Consider the following 19,516-nt stretch of genomic DNA (forward strand, 5'->3'; position numbering starts at 1 on the left):
TCCATAGGATCTTTCCACAGGGAAAACCTTCTGTTTCTTCACATTTAATATGTTCCAAATTTTACTCATCACATTTCCCTAAGGCTTCCATTCTGTTAGAGGTACCACTGTATTGTCTAGTCTTTTAGATTCTAAACACTGTGGTCATTGTCTTGCTATTTTAACATATCTGTTGCCAAGATCTGACATTTTTTTTAGTTCAAGAATGGCTCTCAGGTTTTCTTTAGTCTCTTCATTTTCCCATTCATTGTCCCAGCTCCTTTCTTCTCCATATCACAATAGTCTCCTTGCTTTGATTCTGCTTTTTGTTTTTCACAATCCAGTTGCATGTTTTTAAGCAATTGGTCTTCAAAAACATGTTATTTTCTTCCTATGGCTTTTAATTGCCTACTCCATTAAGTTTCCTCTCTTGGATGATTTTTAGAGTAGGTCGTGACCTTGGCTCCCTTTAAAGCTTACCTTCTCTCCCACTGTGCTCTTTGCAGTCTCCTGTGGAGCTGATGTTCTCACTCTTAGCTTCCCAACATGCCAGGCTCTTTGAGCCTGCCTATATTATATTCCTTGTGTCTTTTTTGTTACCTGGAGTATCCCCATTTCTCAAGGGACCATAAATCCTTCCCATTTTTAAAAGCCTAACTGAGATCCACTTTCGTCCTCAGAGCCTCTGATACTACCATCTCATCCCAACTTATCTGCATCCTGACTCTATTAACTAGGTAGTGTGGTGCAGTGACCTGAGCCTATGGTTTAGTGCCAGTAAGCCTGCTCTATTGCTCACCAGTTGCACTACTTATCTTCACATGCAAAAAATGGGAATAGTTTAGGAAGTTAATCTGAGGATTTATTAAGATAGAAGAGTATGGAGTATCCAGTAGTATGTGGCTCAAGTGAGAGCTACCATGAGTCAGTTAGTGGTAAATCAGGTAATGATGCTTCATTTTCCTGTCACTTAACAGATGTCTTTTGGTGGACTGATGTAATTATATCATGTACATTAGTATTGCCTCCAAACTATCTATCATAAAGCCAGAGTCATAATGTGACATGGGGAGACCTGTGGAAATCATTTAACATCACAAATCATAGTGCTTTGTATCTGAAAGGATCCTAATCCAGCCCATCTTTTCTTGTGGTGAGGAAATGGGGGACGGGAGCAGATTTCTTAAGTGAATTACCCAAGGTGACACAATTAGTGGAAGAGCTGGCCCAACCCCAACTGGGCGTTTTAGGACTCATGTCTGCATTCATTCTATTATCCTCTTCTTCATTCCCCTTTTAGAAACTCTCTGAAGGCTGGATCACAGGTCATATTCCTTTATCACTTATAATCTTTAAATCATTGAGGGATATTACTAGTAATGTCTTATTTGTGGATTGATTTATTGATAGATTTTTTTTTTTTTTGTCTTGGCAATGAGAATTCTCTGGAAAATCTGTGGAGTATGTATTATACATGGGCTTAACACTCTTTTGATGCTGTTGTAATGTGAAAAAGGTTCAACATGTACCACTTCTGTGCACTGGCTCAGGGTGGTGGGGAAAGGAAATGGGAAAGGAAGTTATATACATCATGAACAAATCACACTTTTCTATATTTAGTCCTTGCTACTGTTTGAAAAGTACAGCTCTGTTCATAGCAGTCTGGCATGTGTTTCCTCAGTGCCATTTCAAAAAGGGGAAAAATAAATATCGGAATTTTTTTGTAGTGAAAATAGTTACTCAGTGAAATCACACAAGTTCCTTCTCTTCCTCTTGATGAAACCTCAAACCCACTAGGCACAGATTCCTGAACCTCAACTATGCGTGTCAAAGGCTCATGCAGAGTCAGCAAAATGCAGTCCAGAAGATGTGTTCTGGTGGCTGAGAGAGTCAGGGCAGAGAAGGCAGGGGTACGAACTATGACATTCCTTGGTCAGTGGATGGCTTGGCTAGTGATCAGATTATTGCCCCCTGGAGGAAGCGGAACCTGAACTACATACATAGAGAGCCACAGAGCATTACAGTTCTTTGCTTAAGATGTTCCTTCTGCCTGAGTGTCTCTCTCTGCTGTCTGTCTATGGGAAAAGTTTCTCTGAGTGTCTTACAGCCAACCCCCCAATTCAAATACATACATTACTACGCGTTAGTAGTTTCAATGACGGTTTTGAGATTTTCTTAGTCTGATGCTATATTAGTTATCATTAAGGAACAATAACAACCCATGACAGTGGCCATGGCCATGTGAAGGGGGACTATGGGAAATGACTTCCAGGATGCTGTTCAGGATCCTGACTTTCTTCCAGGGAGAGGTATTTGCTTTCTGTCCTGGTGTGTGCCAAATAAGAAGATTCTCTAAAAAAATCAGAACTCTGAGCCAAGGGCGATGTGATTTTTTCCTGGAGAAAATGTTGATACCTCTGAGCAAAGATTGCACCTTATTTCTGGGAGGGACTATACAGTCTTCAGACATAAATAGTTCTGCCTAGATAAAATTGTGGTGCAGGGTGAGAATGATACATTGCTATAATTAATGCTAATTTTTGGATATTGCTGTATTATTGTCATTGTTTTTAATTGAATATGTATTAAGCTCCAACAGGGTGCTATGAATAATGCCAACTTATAGTTGATTTTTCAGAACACTCAGAAGAATTTATAAACACCAATAACAGAAACTCTCAGCACTCCTTCGAGGTGGTAAACGTTGCCATTTCTACAAAGAAGAAGTGAAGTAGATTGTGTTTGCTCTGTTGGCACTGTGGGTGAGAACACAGAACTGTTGAATAGGAGAAAAGTATTTTCCCTGTCCCTGGGAACTGGGTTAGAATACATTAGTAAAGAATTCGTCTTCTTGCTTTTGGAGTTGTGGGATTTTAATTAAATTGTTCCAGTTATTGTTAGCACTTGCATTAACACCAGGCAACCAAATTCTAGGCCAGCAAATTTCAAGTTGAGTCTAGAAAAGAATTGGGAGAGAGACGAAGGACTTGTTAAATGCAAATTATTAGGCCCTGCTTCTAAAGTTTCAGATTTGGTAAATCTGGGAGTAGGACTAAGAATTTTCCCTTTAAACCCTGGCCAGGTGGCTTAGTTGATTGGAGCATTGTCCCATACACCAAAAAGTTGCAGCTTTGAGTCTAAGGAAGGACACCTGTCTAGGTCGAGGGTTCCATCACTGATCTGAGCATATACAGGAGGCAATTAATCGATGTTTCTCTCCCTCTAAAGTCAATAAACTTATCCTTAGGTGATGATTTAATAAAGAAAATAATTTTCCCTTTGAATAGGTATCAGTGGTCTTCTGTCCTCAGAGTAGGCTCAGCTTCCCTTGGAAACTGTAGATCTGTCTTCAGCCACCCAAATATAGCCTCAGTCTGAGACCAAGACTTTTTGTCTAATATCTGTGGGGTGTCTTAGAACTTATGCACCTCTCATTTACAGAACATACTGCTAGCCAACATTTATAAAAGACTTATTGTACACTTAGCATTTTGTCTGGACATGTGGCTCTCAAGACCTTATGCCACCTGGTTTCCACAATGCCCCTGTGGGGTTTATATTTTCACTCCCCTCTATCATGGTAGGTTAATAAAACCTAGAGAGAGGGTATGACTTGGCCAAACATCTCACTGTTTTAAATCCTTTTAATTTAAATCCAGGTAGGGACCAGATCCTACTTTAAGTTTGAACCACAGATGGGGACAGAGCCTCTAGAACTGGTTTCAGTGAAATTCATCATAAAGAACAAAGTTCACCTTGGAATAAGGGAGATGGAGGAAGGAAAGCTAGAAAGACCAGGTCAGGTTTTAATTCTTGCTTGGTTATTTGTCTTGGTTCTTTAATGCAGACTAGGTATTAAACTATGGCTAAGTAAATAGTAGTCATTTGATTTATCACTTGACTTTGAATGTTCCATGGAAAAGGAAACATTTCTAAGGAAATCCCATAATGAGGCATGAATAGAATTCTGGAATAGAGAAAGGCTTTTTAAGTAGAGGCAATAGGCAGGCTTGTAACAGCATCATTTCTTTCCTCCTTTAGATTTTTTCAGCCTTTACCTATGGAAAGAATAGTCTTTTCAAAGCATACTGTTAATTTGTATTCCCAAGATAGAAGGCAGAAATGTTTGTCTTGTAGATTCACATTTACTAGTATTCCTGATGAAGGTGTGATCAATTGCTTTCTGATATGGTCCTGTACTCACTTTTTATCAATGGCAACTTTTTTCATAAAAATAGGAGTCCCTGCTAGGAGTGTTCTTAATGTAAATGATCTGTGCACTGCCTAAAATATATGTGATTCATACCATGTGTTTGTTCCTACATTCAACACTAAGTCCTAAGATACAATTACTCCTGCCCACTCTCTCCTTCGTCATGGGGACTGTGTTTATCCCTTAGATATCTGTACCCTGGATACCAGCCAGGCTCCTTCTAGGCCTAGGGTTTGTACACCTGCGTAATCCAGCACAGCTGACTCTTTGAGCCTGATCTTCCTTTATTTTTACCTAAAGAGACACTTGTTATTTACCAAGTGTTAGTGCCCATTGCATTGTTCCTCCTATATCTTTATGCTCAAGTGATAAATAGCTTAAATATATTTTTCTCCATCTGAGATTTTCTTGATTCTCACTGCATCTATGGAGTTCTCTCTGATTTTTCTACTTCACTACCCACTTCCCTCCCTTCTCTCTCTCTCTCTCTCTCTCTCTCTCTCTCTTCTCTCTCTCTCTCTCTCTCTCTCCCTCTCTCTCTCCTCTCTCTCATGTGCTAGCCATTACATCTTGTGTTTCATAGACTTTAGCACTTTCCTGCCTGTAGTCAGCCCTGTAATATGGTTATTTGTGGACAAGCTAACCTCTGTAATGCAACTGTAAGCACTTGCAGGGCACAAAACCACTGATTTTTCCCTCTCTCTCTCCCTTCCTCCCTCCCTTCCTTTCTTCTTTCTTTTTACCAATTCCTATCCTTCATATCAATGTGTCCTGAATATTTGATCACATTTATGTGACAGTGAATGAAAGCTGCTAAACGGGGAGAGAGAAGGCAAAAGAGAGGATTGAAATTTGACTTTTATCTATCGTTACATCCATGACCTGATTCATGTTAACCTGATTGGCTTGTATAATCTCATTTGATGCTTGATAGGAAGGCCTTTCCTTTTTGCATGTCCAGTCTGGTGTCATGGAAAGTGCAAGAGCTAGAATGTTGCAGCAAAATGTTTGAGTCCTAAATTCTAATCCTGAGTGACTTGGAAAAGTCTCTTTTTCTTTGACCCTTGCTATTCTCTTTTATAAAATAGAAATAATAATACCTACTGATGTCTAGGATTGCTGAGAGAATACAATGAGATGTATTTAAGAAAATGCTTCTCTGAGCTTAGGTCCTGTTCTGTTGATAATGGCAGTGCAGAGAAAACTATGATTTCCTTTTCTCATATTCCCAGAGGTAATGGGTCCCAGGCTGTGTACAGTGGGTGGAGTAATGGTTCATAGGATATTTCCCAGAACTGTCTTGGAACAGAAATTTTGAGCAAGAGAAGACGATGAACAGTTTTTCATGATTATTAAGGAGATGATGCATCTTTTATTGTTAGAATATATGATGTCTGCCATTTTATGTTGTTTCTTCATATCTCATCTTTTCTTAGACTTTGAGATAGGACCCAATATTTTTTTTTTGTCTTTTCACCTCCTGCCTACTTGCTGGGATGTTGCCACTTTCACCTATCTTTTTCCATTTCTGTTAATCAGCTTGTGACACTCAAAACAATATAACTGAATGTAACCTACTCTATAAAGTAATTATCAGTGATTATATTTGAAATGGGTATTTCAAATTTTATATTGTTAGTATCTGTTCTATATCTTCTGTATTTTCAACTACCAAAGTATCATTCAAACTAAATAGAAATAGTAATTTGGTTCGAGTTAGTGGCTGTAACTGAAAAAAAAAATTGCCATCCACATTAATAAAAAATCCTTTAAGCTTCATATACTATTAGATAGTGATTTTCAAATGATCTTTTATAGAACTGTTCAGGGAACATTATTGGAGGCAATGGGGAGGTGGAATCCTAGGCTTCTGCTGGCTTGTACTTGAACCAGACTGGCTGTTTTTATCTTTTTATCTTTTTTAAATATTGGGGTTTCACATATGAATTTTTTTTAACCGGAGAGTTCTGCTAGTTAAAAATGTCTATTTTACTGTCAGATCACTAATCTTATTGTGGTTATCTTAAGGTTCTTATTGATGGATAGAGAAATAATATATGTATTATTACATGCTATTTTGTAGCCTTTTAATGCAAATTGACCTTTATTTTTATTGTATGAGGCTACCTTATCAATATAGGTGTTTTTTGTTGATTTTTTTTATAAAGATTAGAATTTAGTAGAAGCACTTCAATAAATAGGTAAGCAAGCACGGTAAAAAGGGAAAATTTTCTTCTTCTTTTGTGGTTGTTTTTTGCTTTCCTATACGACTATAACAATGAACAATAGGGCTGCTTGTGTGTACTCAAGCACCATGTTAACTATGACCTGACCTTAATTACCACGGAGTTGGCTTAAACTCTGACTCTTTGTAACTCTAGTGAGTTTGGGTCGGATTGCAGGCAAGTTGTGAAATACAATTATAGACTCATACAATATGAAGACTTAAAATATAAAAGGAGACTTGGCAGCTTCATATACTTCATTTTATAGAAGTAACAGTTGAGGTTCAGAAAGGACATGCACTGCCTGATGGTGTCCCATAGACCAGGCTTTGTGCTGACATCTGTGTGAATGAGAGGGTCCTGTGCTAGAATAAGAGGACTGGAACGGAGGTGCCTTGAGCAGCTCCATATGAAGGAGTTTATCATAAGGATCCACGTGGATGTGATCTGGCAGCAGAAGGTTCAGGGACGAGGCCATCTCTCTTTCCTTCTCATTCCCTTTTTCTTCCACCCTCCTTCTCCTCCTTCTTTGATCCCCGAATTCTCTATTGTTTGTATGTCTGTTATTCTCCTCTTTCCAATAATTGGCTACTTATCTCTTTATATGTTTTGGTTATTAATAATTGACCTTGAACATGATCCTTTTGGTTTATCCTGATTGTAGTTCACCCTCATGACAGTTCTGTTACATGTTTCTTAGTTCAGTTTTAGGAGAGGGTTATTTGCCTAGTGTGTCTTTTTGTTACAGGTGAACATACCTCAGGTTTCCAGCCTTTCTCTGTGGGTCAGTGTTTTAAAGTAGGAGCACCCGGTCCCAAACATGTGTTTTTTGTTTTTGTTTTTGTTTTTTTATTTGTTTGTTTTTGGCAACAAAGGTTGGGGGTAGGACCATTTCCTTTAAAGAGATGGGGGTTGGTCAAACTTGGGGACTATGTATGAGGCTGAAAAGAATGAATGATAGGGAATGTGAAGAAAAAATACTGAGGCATATGTTAAGTCCAGTGTTTAGGTTTTATCTTTATGTTCTTTTTTTTTTTCTTTAAGTATACCAGAACCATGAAAAACTCCCTTTGTCTCCTGTTGTTACCTTATTTTCTGTTTATTCAATGCTGGATTCCCAGTTGTCAAGCTATTCTCCCACTTCAAACTGTGAACACATTATCTCTATTTATAATGCTAGTGTTTGGTCCAAAGATGACTTTTTGAGGCACCTTTCTCCATTTCCCTTAACCTGTGGGGTAAACGAATCTTCTTAGACAGCAGTGAGCCTGGAGTTTTAGCCCATTTTTTTTTGCATATTGAAAATATGTAATTGTATTTCCGTCAGCTATTAGATTATAAGCTTCTTAGGGAAAAGATTGGTTTTTGTGCTTAAATCTCTGTATCCTCCACATGGTATTACAAAGAGTCTATAGAACATGGTGTATTTGATATCACTGGGCAGATGTGAAAGCAGTATTATCCAGTAAACTGTAAATTCCTTGAGGCTGGGGATCATGCTTACTTTAGGCTGCCTACTACTTAGCACAAACTATTTCATACAGCAGCATGGGAAAAAGCCGCTCAGACAAACCAAGGGGAGAGTTCCCCAATGAACTTTGCTATCATAAAGAAATAGACAAAGAGTATTCAGCTACCAAATCAGTTGGGTTAACAGTAATGCCTCCTTGGAGGAGAGGACATGTGATAATATAAATAATTGGGTTTTGGGAATGTAAAACCTTCTCCTAGATGTGCAGGAAAGAGAGTGCACAAGTCCGCAGGAACTAAAACATTTTTTTTCTCATCCAACATATTGAGTCTCATTCCATAAAGTTACATTTCTTCTAGGCTAAAAAGGCCACACTGTCTATAATTCTCACTACCAAATTCTCACTGCCTATCTCAACATGACATTGCCTGAACTAGTGTGATGAAGGTGCTCATATTATTATTATATAGCATGGGGTTTTTATTAAATAGCCGTGTTACTGTTTCCATGTTTATTTTTATTCATACCTCTCGAATCCATTATGCATATTATTTATTGGTGTTTTCATAGCATCATTAACCATGTAACATAGGTTGTTTTTAAAATAAAAAAATCATCAATTCATTTCTGTTCACATATGCATCCATACATAAACGTGCGCACACTTTTACTCTTTTAAATGTGCACTGTGTTAGAAATCTACTTCAAGCAGTGGTTCTCTCTGTGTAATCCTCAGACCAGCACTATCAGCATTACCTGGGAACTTGTTAGAAATATCAGATCTAGGCAGGGGTGGGGAATGTCTGGCCCATGGGCTATATAAGGCCCTCTAAATTATTTAGTCTGGCCCTGCCAAGGCAACTGCAGGTGGGATTTGAAATTCAATAAATCTCAGAGCTTTATTCATGCAATATAAGTTTATATTAAGTGAATTATATTAAGCAAATGATGTTATAAATATCCAAATGAACCTTGGCAGAAATAAGGTTCCCAACCCCTGATTATGGAATCAGAAACACTTGGTGGGGTCCAGTAATCTGTGTCTTAACATCTTGTCCAGGTGTTTACATGGGGGCTAAAGTTTAACAACCACTGATTAGAATTATGTTCTTCACAGTTAATTTTTTAGCACCATTACTTGTGTTAAGAAGCACAAGAAATCCATGTAACTGAAGCCTTCAGCTTCAGAATTTCACTTCAAATCAAAATATTTTTAAAGGTTATATACTCAGTGGACTTACTATATCAGCCAAAGCATTTCTTTTGAGACTGTGGTCATGGCAAAGATTGAGTAGCTAACATTTATTGAATATTTATTATGTGGATTGTACTTGACATGTGTGAATTTGTGTAATAATTCAACAACTGTGTGCAGATCTGAGACTCAGAGAGCTTAGGTAAATGGCATAAGGTCACAAAACAAGTGACTGTCATCTCCAGGTTTTAAACACCTCTAAGTCTGACTCCTGGATATTTACCACTACTCTTTTTGTGTTAAGTGTGCTTTAGGTGGACAACTTAATAAAAGTTATCACAAACAAAGAAATGTGTTGATTATTTCCCTAGATTCTTCAAGAATAGAAAGACAATAGGTAAATGACAAATAGATGCATACTTAGTTTTTTGCTTATAGATAATGTAGTTTTGTTTTTTTTTGTTTTTTTTGGTATCCTTTTTGTTATCACCAACTTTGTTTATTTGTTTCTTTAAAATTAATATTAGGTAAAATAGAATAATGAACTTTCTTGACTATAAAAGAAAATAAAAAAATGAAACAAAATTCATGTTGTGTTAATGAATGCTTAAATAATAACTTTGAAAAAAAATCAAAATTATATGTAAAAAAAATGCACTCTTTTGGGTAGTAACTTTCTAGGCTTCTCTAAGATGAGGTAGTTTTATACTCCTAAGCAATCAGGGGAAGTTTCTTTCCTATAAGAAATCACAAAAGGAAGCCAGAGACTGGGTAGAAGCCTGTAGTCCCTTGGTGTGACACATGGGATCTGGAGGAAATTTTTGAACTTTGTGAAACACAGTTTAAAAATCCTTCTTACATCATGTTTTCACTCTGATTAGTTGGTTTTTTTCTCAGGTATGGTTTGAGTGGTCACATACAAATTTTGGCTCTTCAAATCCCCTCCTGTGCCATGTTATTGTGATTACTTGACCTCATCAAAGTTTTGATGATGAGGTCAGGGTCATACATATTTTAAATGTGACTCAGGGTATTGGCTCTAATTCTTGGATGTAAATTTCATAGGGCAGAGATTAGTTCTTAATTAATTAGATCATTCCCCTTGACGGTTTTTCTTAATAGCCTGAACAAGAACTCACTTTTTAACAAGGTTGATTTGATCATTAGGTTCTTAATGTGTTGTTTTTATAGCAGAAGACTTTGCAGTTAGTTCTATTTCCTGTCCTCAAAATGGAAATGAATTTTTAACAACAACAACAACAACAAAATACCACAAAATGTTATACTAAGCAGGATCCATGTATTTCCATTAATTAATAGTGGATACTCTTACAATTTTTCAACCACCAATGCAATATTCAATTCAGTCAAGGATTATCTATGGATGCAAAAATGATTGGGTGAAAGGTTCTTGATACGAAGAATATTGGTAGAGTCTCACAGACAATTTGTTGAGGTAAAAGGGAGGAGGGCACATTCACAATGGTGAAATGCAGTGGATTCTTCATTAATCAAGTCATCACAGTTGACATCACCTAACTGGGCCAAACTGTTATCATGGGCTTCATGATAGAGTGCAGTGGCAAGGACAGCATCATGCATTGTGATATCCCTGCCATACTTGTTCAATCTGAATCTTATCATCAGGGAAAGCCAGATTATTGAACTTTTTATAAGACACTTGGCCTAAATAAATATTTTTAGGTCAGTTTCATGAAAGACTAACATTCAAAGAGAACAAAAATACATGTCATCTCAATGTATGATCTTTTATTGGCTTCTGGATGGGAATTAATAACAATAGATAAAAGGACATTACTTAGACTGCTGGTGAAATGTGAGCATGTGCGCATATGAGATAATGCTGTACCATGTTAAATTTCTTGGGTGTGTGTATGATATCAAAGCATTAGGTGTTCTTAGGTGATGCAAGCTGAAGTATATGGAAGGGAAGTTTCTGCAACTTCTTTCCAATGTTTTCAGTGCTTTAACAAACAGAATATATACCTTTAAATATATTGATAAAGGGTAGATTTTGCTATTATAAACACCTAGCCCCCTTTCCCTTTTTGCCACATTTCTGTCCCTTTGCATCTGAGTCAGGTTAGTAAAGATCTCTTGCTGTTTGACTTAAATCACCTTACTTTAGTTTCTTTTATTGAAGGGTAGTTATTTCTAACTTTTTAACCTTACCATAATAAATGAATCTTTTATATATAAGCTGTAGACTTTGCCCATAGCCTTACAAATGGATACATGAATAAACTACTCTGAGTGGTCATACCTATCTTCTGATTGTTATTTAAGAAAGAATTTAAGAGAAAGAAAGGGAGGGATGGAGAGGAGAGAGAGAGAGAGAACAAAATGTTGACCATTAATGAATCTGGGTACAGGGTTTGTGGGTAGAGTTCATTATACTACTTGTACAACTTTTCTGTGAGTTAAATTTTTTTTAAACAAGATATTTGGATATAAAACATGGATAAATAACTGCTTCTTGACTATCACATGTAATTAGTGGGTTAGCAATATGTGGGCTAAAACATGACCCATCTAAAGTCAGACTCTTGGAAATAGCCTCACAGACTATACATTTTGGTTCTGCACTCTGCTTAAACTCTGTTCCTATGAATTTACAAACAGAAATGCCATCACCCAATAATTCTACTAGTGGCACTTATAGTGCTTATAACTTTCTAAGTTATAAGAAGCCCCAATTGTGGTTTGGTGAGCTTTAATCATATACATATTTATTGAATGAATGAATGAAAATAATTATATTCTAAAAAATATCTTATGAATGCCTTATTCATGTGGGGTTTCTGGCTGTGAGTAAAAGAACACTTTTTGTGCCTCACCATTTATCCTCTGGTCTCACCTTCATGCACCAGCCATTGCTACAGCAACCACCTCTGTGTAGGTCTGACCTGGTGGCACCTTGCCTCAGCTATAATACATTTCTCTCTCTTTCTTCCCTGGGGCGTCTCTGCCACCACTTCACTTCTTGGGACAAGTATGAGGGAATTTATAAACTCATAGGCAGCATATGTCCATGGAGAACTGGAGCCTGGGGATAATCTATTCTTTCACCCCTTAGTGGGAAGATCTGAGGCACATTTCACAGGACTCTTCCGAGGGCTTTGAGGAGAATAGAGACCTACTTACCTATGTGGCTGACCAGTTCAATACAGCACATTTGAATTGGCTTTCACTCTTCCCCTGCTTAATTTTTCCAGTCCTTCAGTCATGCTTCCTAGGACCGACATGCTTGTCTTTGCATCAGGCTTTGATTTTGGGCAGAACCTGGACCAAGACAGTGGCATCTCTCTAGTTATGGTTGAAAAAATGAGAATTGTTGTTGTTACAATAACCACCTTATAAGAGTTTATGTGGTGTCTAGAAAAAGCATTAGGCGAAGAGTCAGCAGAACCTTGTTTCTTGTTATTTGGCCTCCAGCAGGTCATTTAGCCTTTAGGTAAATGGTAAAGCTACAGGGATGAGGAGTTAAGGAAAAGATACATTACTATGTGTGTGTAGGATTCTGTTAGCTCATTATAAGACTGTGGCCTCTGGTATCTAGTATAAAGTATTGGGAGTAGCTATGTTATAGTCCCTGAATCTAGTGGTGCTGTGAGATTAGATGAGCCTTCCAGAGAAGGGCTATTGGTGGGACTTGGGAGGACATCTGTTATTTGAACTGAGACCTAAAATAGAGAATGTATAGTGAAAAGGAGGCCTCTTCTTATCCATAATGGGGATCAAAATAAATGTAGGCACGAAGCAGTTCTCAGAAGGTCAAGTAAGGCAACAAAAGGTTATTTGTACAAAATCTCACAGCATTAGGCTGGACTTATTAAATTGCATCAACCTAATGTGAGCAACTAAAAATGGGGAGTAGTTTCAACTCAGAGGAATGGTAGAATAAAGAGGCTGAATACCAATTGCGTGCATAGGCTAGTTGCACACTATAATTACTTGTTCCATTGTATTGCTCAGGGTAATTCTGTGATTTTGAGTCTCTGTGGTTAGATATCCCAGTGACTTTGGCAATGGGCAGTTGATGTACTTTCTGCTACAGTACAGATGTTGTGGACCTTATTAAATGCTGTTTCTTTACTGATACCCCCAGGGAACACTTAATGAATGATGCTTCCCTAAGGAGAAGAATAATTAACAATAGCATTATTATTCATATTAATTTATAGTTACTGGTTGCTGTAATTAATGCTAGTTATGAAAATTATAATTATAGCACTTTATAATTTACAAAGTATTTTCTCATCCAATTTTTATCTGAATATTTTAATATCCCTCTGTCTTAGGTATGTCAGGTGATACTCTCCTTGTTTTATAGATGAGGAAACTAGGGCTCAGGAAAGAATTTAACCAGGCTGCAATCCACTGCCCTTATCAATGTATTGTGCTATCTATGAGTATATGGAAATACACTTATCAATTTTGTACTTATAATGTTTTTTTATTTACATGTAAGAGAACAGCTTCACACATTTCTCAGTTGTCTTCCTTAACAATAATATCCTCCCTTTTCTTTTTGTACCAGGACCCAGTGTCAGAATATTCACAAGAATGTGTAAAAGATTTTCTTCTTAATAATACCACAATATTTCATAGTTATTAATACTCAGTGGGATAATGATGAGAATGCTTCTGATAGAGGGATTAGCACTTTCAAAACAACCCTCTGGCATTATAGTGTTAGGTCAAACCCAGAATGTATGCTCTGAGAAAACATCATCAACCTGGCATTTCACTTATTTATTTATTTTCTTGTTCTTTTTTTTCATTTTTGACTGTGGAAGAGAGGTGAGGAAAATCTCCAATTTTTCTCAAGGGCAACCTTCGTATCTGAGCCATATAGTGTGAAATACACAAACATACACACATATATGCACACACATGCACATTGAGCCATTTGGTTATTTTTTTTATATAATATAATATTTACTCTCTATACTAGACCACCCACTGCTTTCATTATACCTTTAGCAGTTTTTACCCCCCAAAAAATATTGATATGGAAAGGATTACTGACTGGACCACTATGCCAGCATCTGTCATTACCTATTTATTTATTTACTTAAACATCTTTATTGAACATTTCTGTGGGTTAGGCCCTCAGCAAGATTCTGAGGAATCATAAGGAGCAGAACAGGTGAAGTCCTTTCTGCCATGAAGCTTATATTCTCCTAGGGCCGTGGTTGGCAAACTGCGGCTCGTGAGCCACATGCGGCTCTTTGGCCCTTGAGTGTGGCTCTTCGTAAGCCTTAGGAGTACCCTAATTAAGTTAATAACAATGTACCTACCTATGTAGTTTAAGTTTACACATGCGGGTTTGGCCCCTTGAGTGTGGCTCTTCCACAAAATACCACAAAATACCACATGCAGGCATGCACGTACAGTGCGATTGAAACTTCATGGCCCATGCAGAGAAGTCAGTATTTTGTGGAAGAGCCACACTCAAGGGGCCAAAGAGCCGCATGCAGTTCGCGAGCCGCAGTTTGCCGACCACTGTCCTGGGGGAAACTGATGATAGACAATTGTGCATAAAAGGTAATGTTAGATCATGGTAGATACTATGAGAAAAATAAAACAGGTGAGGGATAAGAATGCCATAGAGAAGTCAAGCAAATACATCCAGAAGGAGTAAGTGTAGAGAAACTTGCTTTCAATAATGTGATAAAACATAGGCATAGTTAAAGAGGGCTCGGAGAGAGGGATGCCAGCTGCCCCTGGGGCAGGCAGCAGTCATCAGGTTTCGTTCCAAGGGGTCTTCATAGACTTTGGTGTTGTCAGTATGCTTGGGTTAGATCAAGTCCACAGGGATTAGCTCATACTGCCTAAATTCACAAGAGACTAATGTATCAGATTCCCTAAGGGCTGTCTAACAGATACTTAAATAAGTTTTATCACTCAAGGAAGATGGTTTGGTGAGCAAGCTACCAGAAGGAAAAGAACTAGTTGTGTTCATAGAAAATTCTGTTATGCTATCATTGCCCAATGCAGCATATTTGCTAGAAAGATAAACTTACTTGGAGGACTGTAAGGTTTAATGATAGCTTGTGAAGGTATCCTATATTTTGTTGTTGCTGAGGATATTCTGGTTTCTTGGTTAATGCTTTTTCTATGCCTTTCCAGACACTATACTGATATTTAACTGCCTTAGACAAGTTTGATAGAGTTGATTAGTTTACAATAACTTCCTATTAATTTATTTCTATTGTGTCTTGCTGCTGATGCATTTTGTTTTTTTGATGGAGCCTTATGGATGCTCCCAGAAAATCCATGATCATAATTACCTTGTGAAAGAGCCACCTCACTTCATATTTTCAAATTCTACAGCCACCTCACTTTCTATATTTTTCCCTTAAGCTCTAAGCAAACTACCTGCCAGAACCTTCCCACACTGCCTGGGGCTGCCCTTGTGGTAGTTTTATTGTCTTCTACTCACCTCTTATTGATTCTGAGTGCTGGTACTTCTGTTAACACAGGACATTGACATATGAAATCCATAAAGCTCCTACTTCAGATCAGTGGCCACTGCCACATTCATCCTCCGCAGCTCCTTGGCCAGAACCCTGAACAGGCTCATGCTAGTTCATTTTTTAGACTCATTGATTGGGGCTTGCCACCTCTGTCTGTCACACAGACATGGATCCCCTGCTGATTCCTCTTCCTGGACTGTAAGTCTCCCACCCTTGCCCTTCCTGTTCCAACTAAAATGTCATCATTCTAAGCAGTGGTTTCTGAACACAAAGAACTTGCATTATCTTCCTACTTGGATATGCTTCTTGACTACAGGATGGAGACATTTACTTATTTTTACTTTTATATTCATCAAAAAATAAGTGTGTGACCTTAGAAAAATAACCTTACACCTCTCAGTGTTCTTATTTGTCAAAAAGGGATCATTCTACTTCAGGCCACCACTGAAATGTTATAAGGGTTGGGGGCACAGAAGTAGATTCAGAACATTTTGGACAAAGCTACACTATAACTTGGAAAATTTGAATTCAGTCAGATATCAATGGAAACTGGAAATTTCCTTTTTGAACATGTCTTGTGTTGCTTCTGGCAGGGAAATCCGGGAGGCAAGACCATTGAGGAGAGACGCTCCAGCCTGGATGCTGAGATTGACTCATTGACTAGCATCTTGGCTGACCTTGAATGCAGCTCCCCCTACAAACCTCGGCCCCCACAGGTAAGAGCTGCCCGGGAATGTCTCCATATGACCAGCTACAAATGGTCTATGATGATCTGAAAATACAAGCTGCTGTTCATAGCCATTCCTTTTTTTTTTTTTTTAAATCTTCTCACAGTCAATGGTCTAAGACTAAGTCGTCTTTTTATTTGATATCAACATATGTTTTCTAACAGGCATAATCCTTAAAATTTAATTTAATTAGTACCATCTTTAAAATACAACAACATTATACAAAAAACTTCTGAAAATTAAAATTCTTCTTACTCCATTGTCCTTTTCACTTTCTGGCTTTGAGTATGTTGATATTTTGTATACATTGTTATAATCTTAACAAATAGAATTTAGCACAATTATGTTAAAGTTAAAGTGAGGGCTACGTCTTCTATAAGGAAATTCCTTATGTTGTACCTGTAAAGTAGCTTCCGTTTTTTGGTTGTTGCATGTAATGCTATGAAGGACATGTTCATGAGTATTTTCTTTAGAGCTATTTCCCTGTCTTAGATTCCTAATATTAGGATTTCTACATTAAGGAGTCTGACCACTTTCTTTATTTATCTTTCCAAAAGTTGTGAATAGCTTGTGTTGGCAGTTAGAATATATCAGTTTCTCCTCTTGTTCACCAGAATTTGGTGATAGCCATTAATCTCTATTTTTAAAAGGCAGATGGTGCTCCTTATTATCAGTTTATTTATTTATTTGTTTGTTTGGGTTTTTTGTTGTTGTTTTTTTAGCTTGGCTCTTTTTCTGCATTGTATTTTGCTATCTGCATTCAGAAACTGAACTTCCATTGCTAGTGATCATTCCTGTAAATCTCAGGTCTTTAGATGGTAGTGGGAAATCTATGTCAGGGCTTCCATGTCCTCAGGAGACAGCCAATGGAACTTTAGGCGCACACACTGGACTGTCACAATTGTCACTGCATGTTTGACTTGTGAGATGCTTGCTTGACTAAGTGACAGTGCATATGGCATGCTGAGTTTACTCCAGTTCTTGAACAGCAGCTCCTGTGTTCACAATGGTTCCTTTCATGAATTAAAATCTAGCCCTGCTTCTCAGCTGTCAGGGCTGCACATAAGGTAGCAGTGCTTTCTTCTTTAGATATATTCCCATTACCTTTCCTAGACATATAATGGGACTGTCAGCAAAACACACTAGAGTAGAACTTAGCTTTTCCTTTGCTATCATTACTCTTGGCCCCACCAGATCTGTTGGTAGTGGAAATACACATAATTTCTATAAACATCTTGAGATGCAGGTCTGTAGCAGGTACCGTTGTCTTTTGGGAAAACTGTTAGGAGAAGAAAAGTGGATTGTGGAATGAGAAATAAATGGACCCCATTATAATTGCCCAGGGGCCCATAATAATAAACTAAGGCGGATATTGTAGCAACATAAAGAAGAGAGTGATACATACTTTTGAAGGTTGCAGAATCTGAGAAGATTTATGAGAAGGCTTGTATGTTCAGATTGATGGGTGGGTAGACTAGTAATAATGGAGACAATAATGGAGAACAGCCTCGGCCATTGAGGAGAAAGGTCCAGGTTTCTAGGTGGCTAAATACAAGGCTACTAAAGGCTTAAAGTATCTACAGGATTGTAAAGTTTTCTACTGATAGCCTGGGGACAAGTTTGAATGCCAGATTAAGATTTTGCCTTGTCTTTTATAGTCAACTAGAGGCCTGGTGCATGGATTCGTACACCTATGGGGTCCCTCAGCCTGGCCTGCACCCTCTCGCAATCTGGGACCCCTTCGGGGGGAAGTCAGACTGCTGGTTTCAGGCCGCTCCCACTCATTCCGGCCCCCCTGCACCTGCCGCCTCTGCTGCTGCCACCACTGCTCAGTAGCACTGCCACAGAGACAGCAGAGGCTTGTGCCACAGCAGCTGCTCTCGCCAGCCATGAGCCCAGCGTGTGGTGCCCCTCGGTCATCTGAGCAGTGCTCCTGCTGTGGGAGCACTCTGATCACCAAGGAGCAGCTCCTGCATTGAGCATCTGTCCTCTGGTGGTCAGTGTGCATCATAGCAACCGGTTGAGCGGTCAACCGGTCATAATGATTTCTTAGGCTTTTATATAGATGGGGAATAATGGAAGGTTCTCAATCAGGAAAAAGCCAAATTTCATTTCTATAAAAGAACATAGGAAACAAGCTGTGTTCTGGAAAGATGCAGGAAGATGGGCCAGATCTGAGACATTCTCCAGCAAGCCTTTGATGGACCAGTGTTTGATGTTAAGCATTTTTCCTATTCCACTCAGGCACATGCCTCAAGCTCAATTTCTCAGAACAGCAAGACCACTGAGTTTTCCACTGGAGTCACCTGTCCATTATCCCCTCCTTTATAAAAATAGAGTTTTTGCTCAATTCTCCCCCCCCCCCTAAATTCTTAATATATACTGTGGAGCTTCTACTTAATATAGCTTTCATTCCTTAAGGCTGTGTCAACATATACCTCCCATAAACCACTGCATTTTAATGGGTTATTTACAAGCTCCATTTTTGTTTGCACAATCTTACTGTGCACACAAACTAATAATCACTGATATTTGGACAGTGCTTCACTGATTGTAAAGCATATATTCTCACTTGAGTAAGACTGAAACTCTGATATTAATGATATGCTGATCTGGAGTGGAGGAACCTCAGACTTAGAAGATAAGTGACCTGTCTTAAGACATAGGACTACATTGTGAGCACAGCTGGACTCTGAATTTACACCTGTGTTTGGTTTTAAGTTCTAAAAACAGATTGAGGATATCAGTATTTTAAAACCTTTTTATCAATGACAAAAATCTATGAAATAATCATATGAGTAACAATGTCCTTAGAGGCTTTCTTATAAAAAGAAAAACATTCAGTAGGTTTAGAAAAATTAATAATGATAATCCTTAAGTAGAATAAGTGGATAATTGAGGTAAAAATCTACTTTCAATGTGTCTATTTCATTCAGAAATTAAAGAGTGATCCCGTCTAACATTTTTATCATTCTACTTTTAGGAAAGCAAGATTTAATTGGGAGTTACAACTCATTCTTTTGTGTTATCTTAACTCTGGTGGAACTGAATTAGATATGTTAGTATTTATTAGTTAACATAATTATATGCTGTGAGAGTGATAATCACACACCTAAAATATTAAAAATAGGTGCTAAAAGAAGATGATGTCTGTTGTGTTGTAATTAAAAGGTACTTGAAAAGTCCTAGAACTGTAGAATGT

The 19,516-nt window shown here is 37.9% G+C and overlaps 1 protein-coding gene across 6 annotated transcripts in view; it reads left to right on the top strand.

Moving 5' to 3' along the window:
- Window positions 1–19,516, top strand: part of LPP (LIM domain containing preferred translocation partner in lipoma) — a 653,115-nt gene that overhangs the window by 311,569 nt on the left and 322,030 nt on the right. For all 6 annotated transcript variants that reach the window (XM_006765861.2, XM_006765860.2, XM_006765862.2 and 3 more), the window contains one exon: window positions 16,180–16,302. In XM_006765861.2, the coding sequence (XP_006765924.1) occupies window positions 16,180–16,302 (123 nt within the window). The remainder of the gene's footprint in view (window positions 1–16,179; window positions 16,303–19,516) is intronic.

This window comes from Myotis davidii, unplaced genomic scaffold (assembly GCF_000327345.1).
Source record: "Myotis davidii unplaced genomic scaffold, ASM32734v1 scaffold41, whole genome shotgun sequence".
NCBI lineage: Eukaryota > Metazoa > Chordata > Mammalia > Chiroptera > Vespertilionidae > Myotis > Myotis davidii.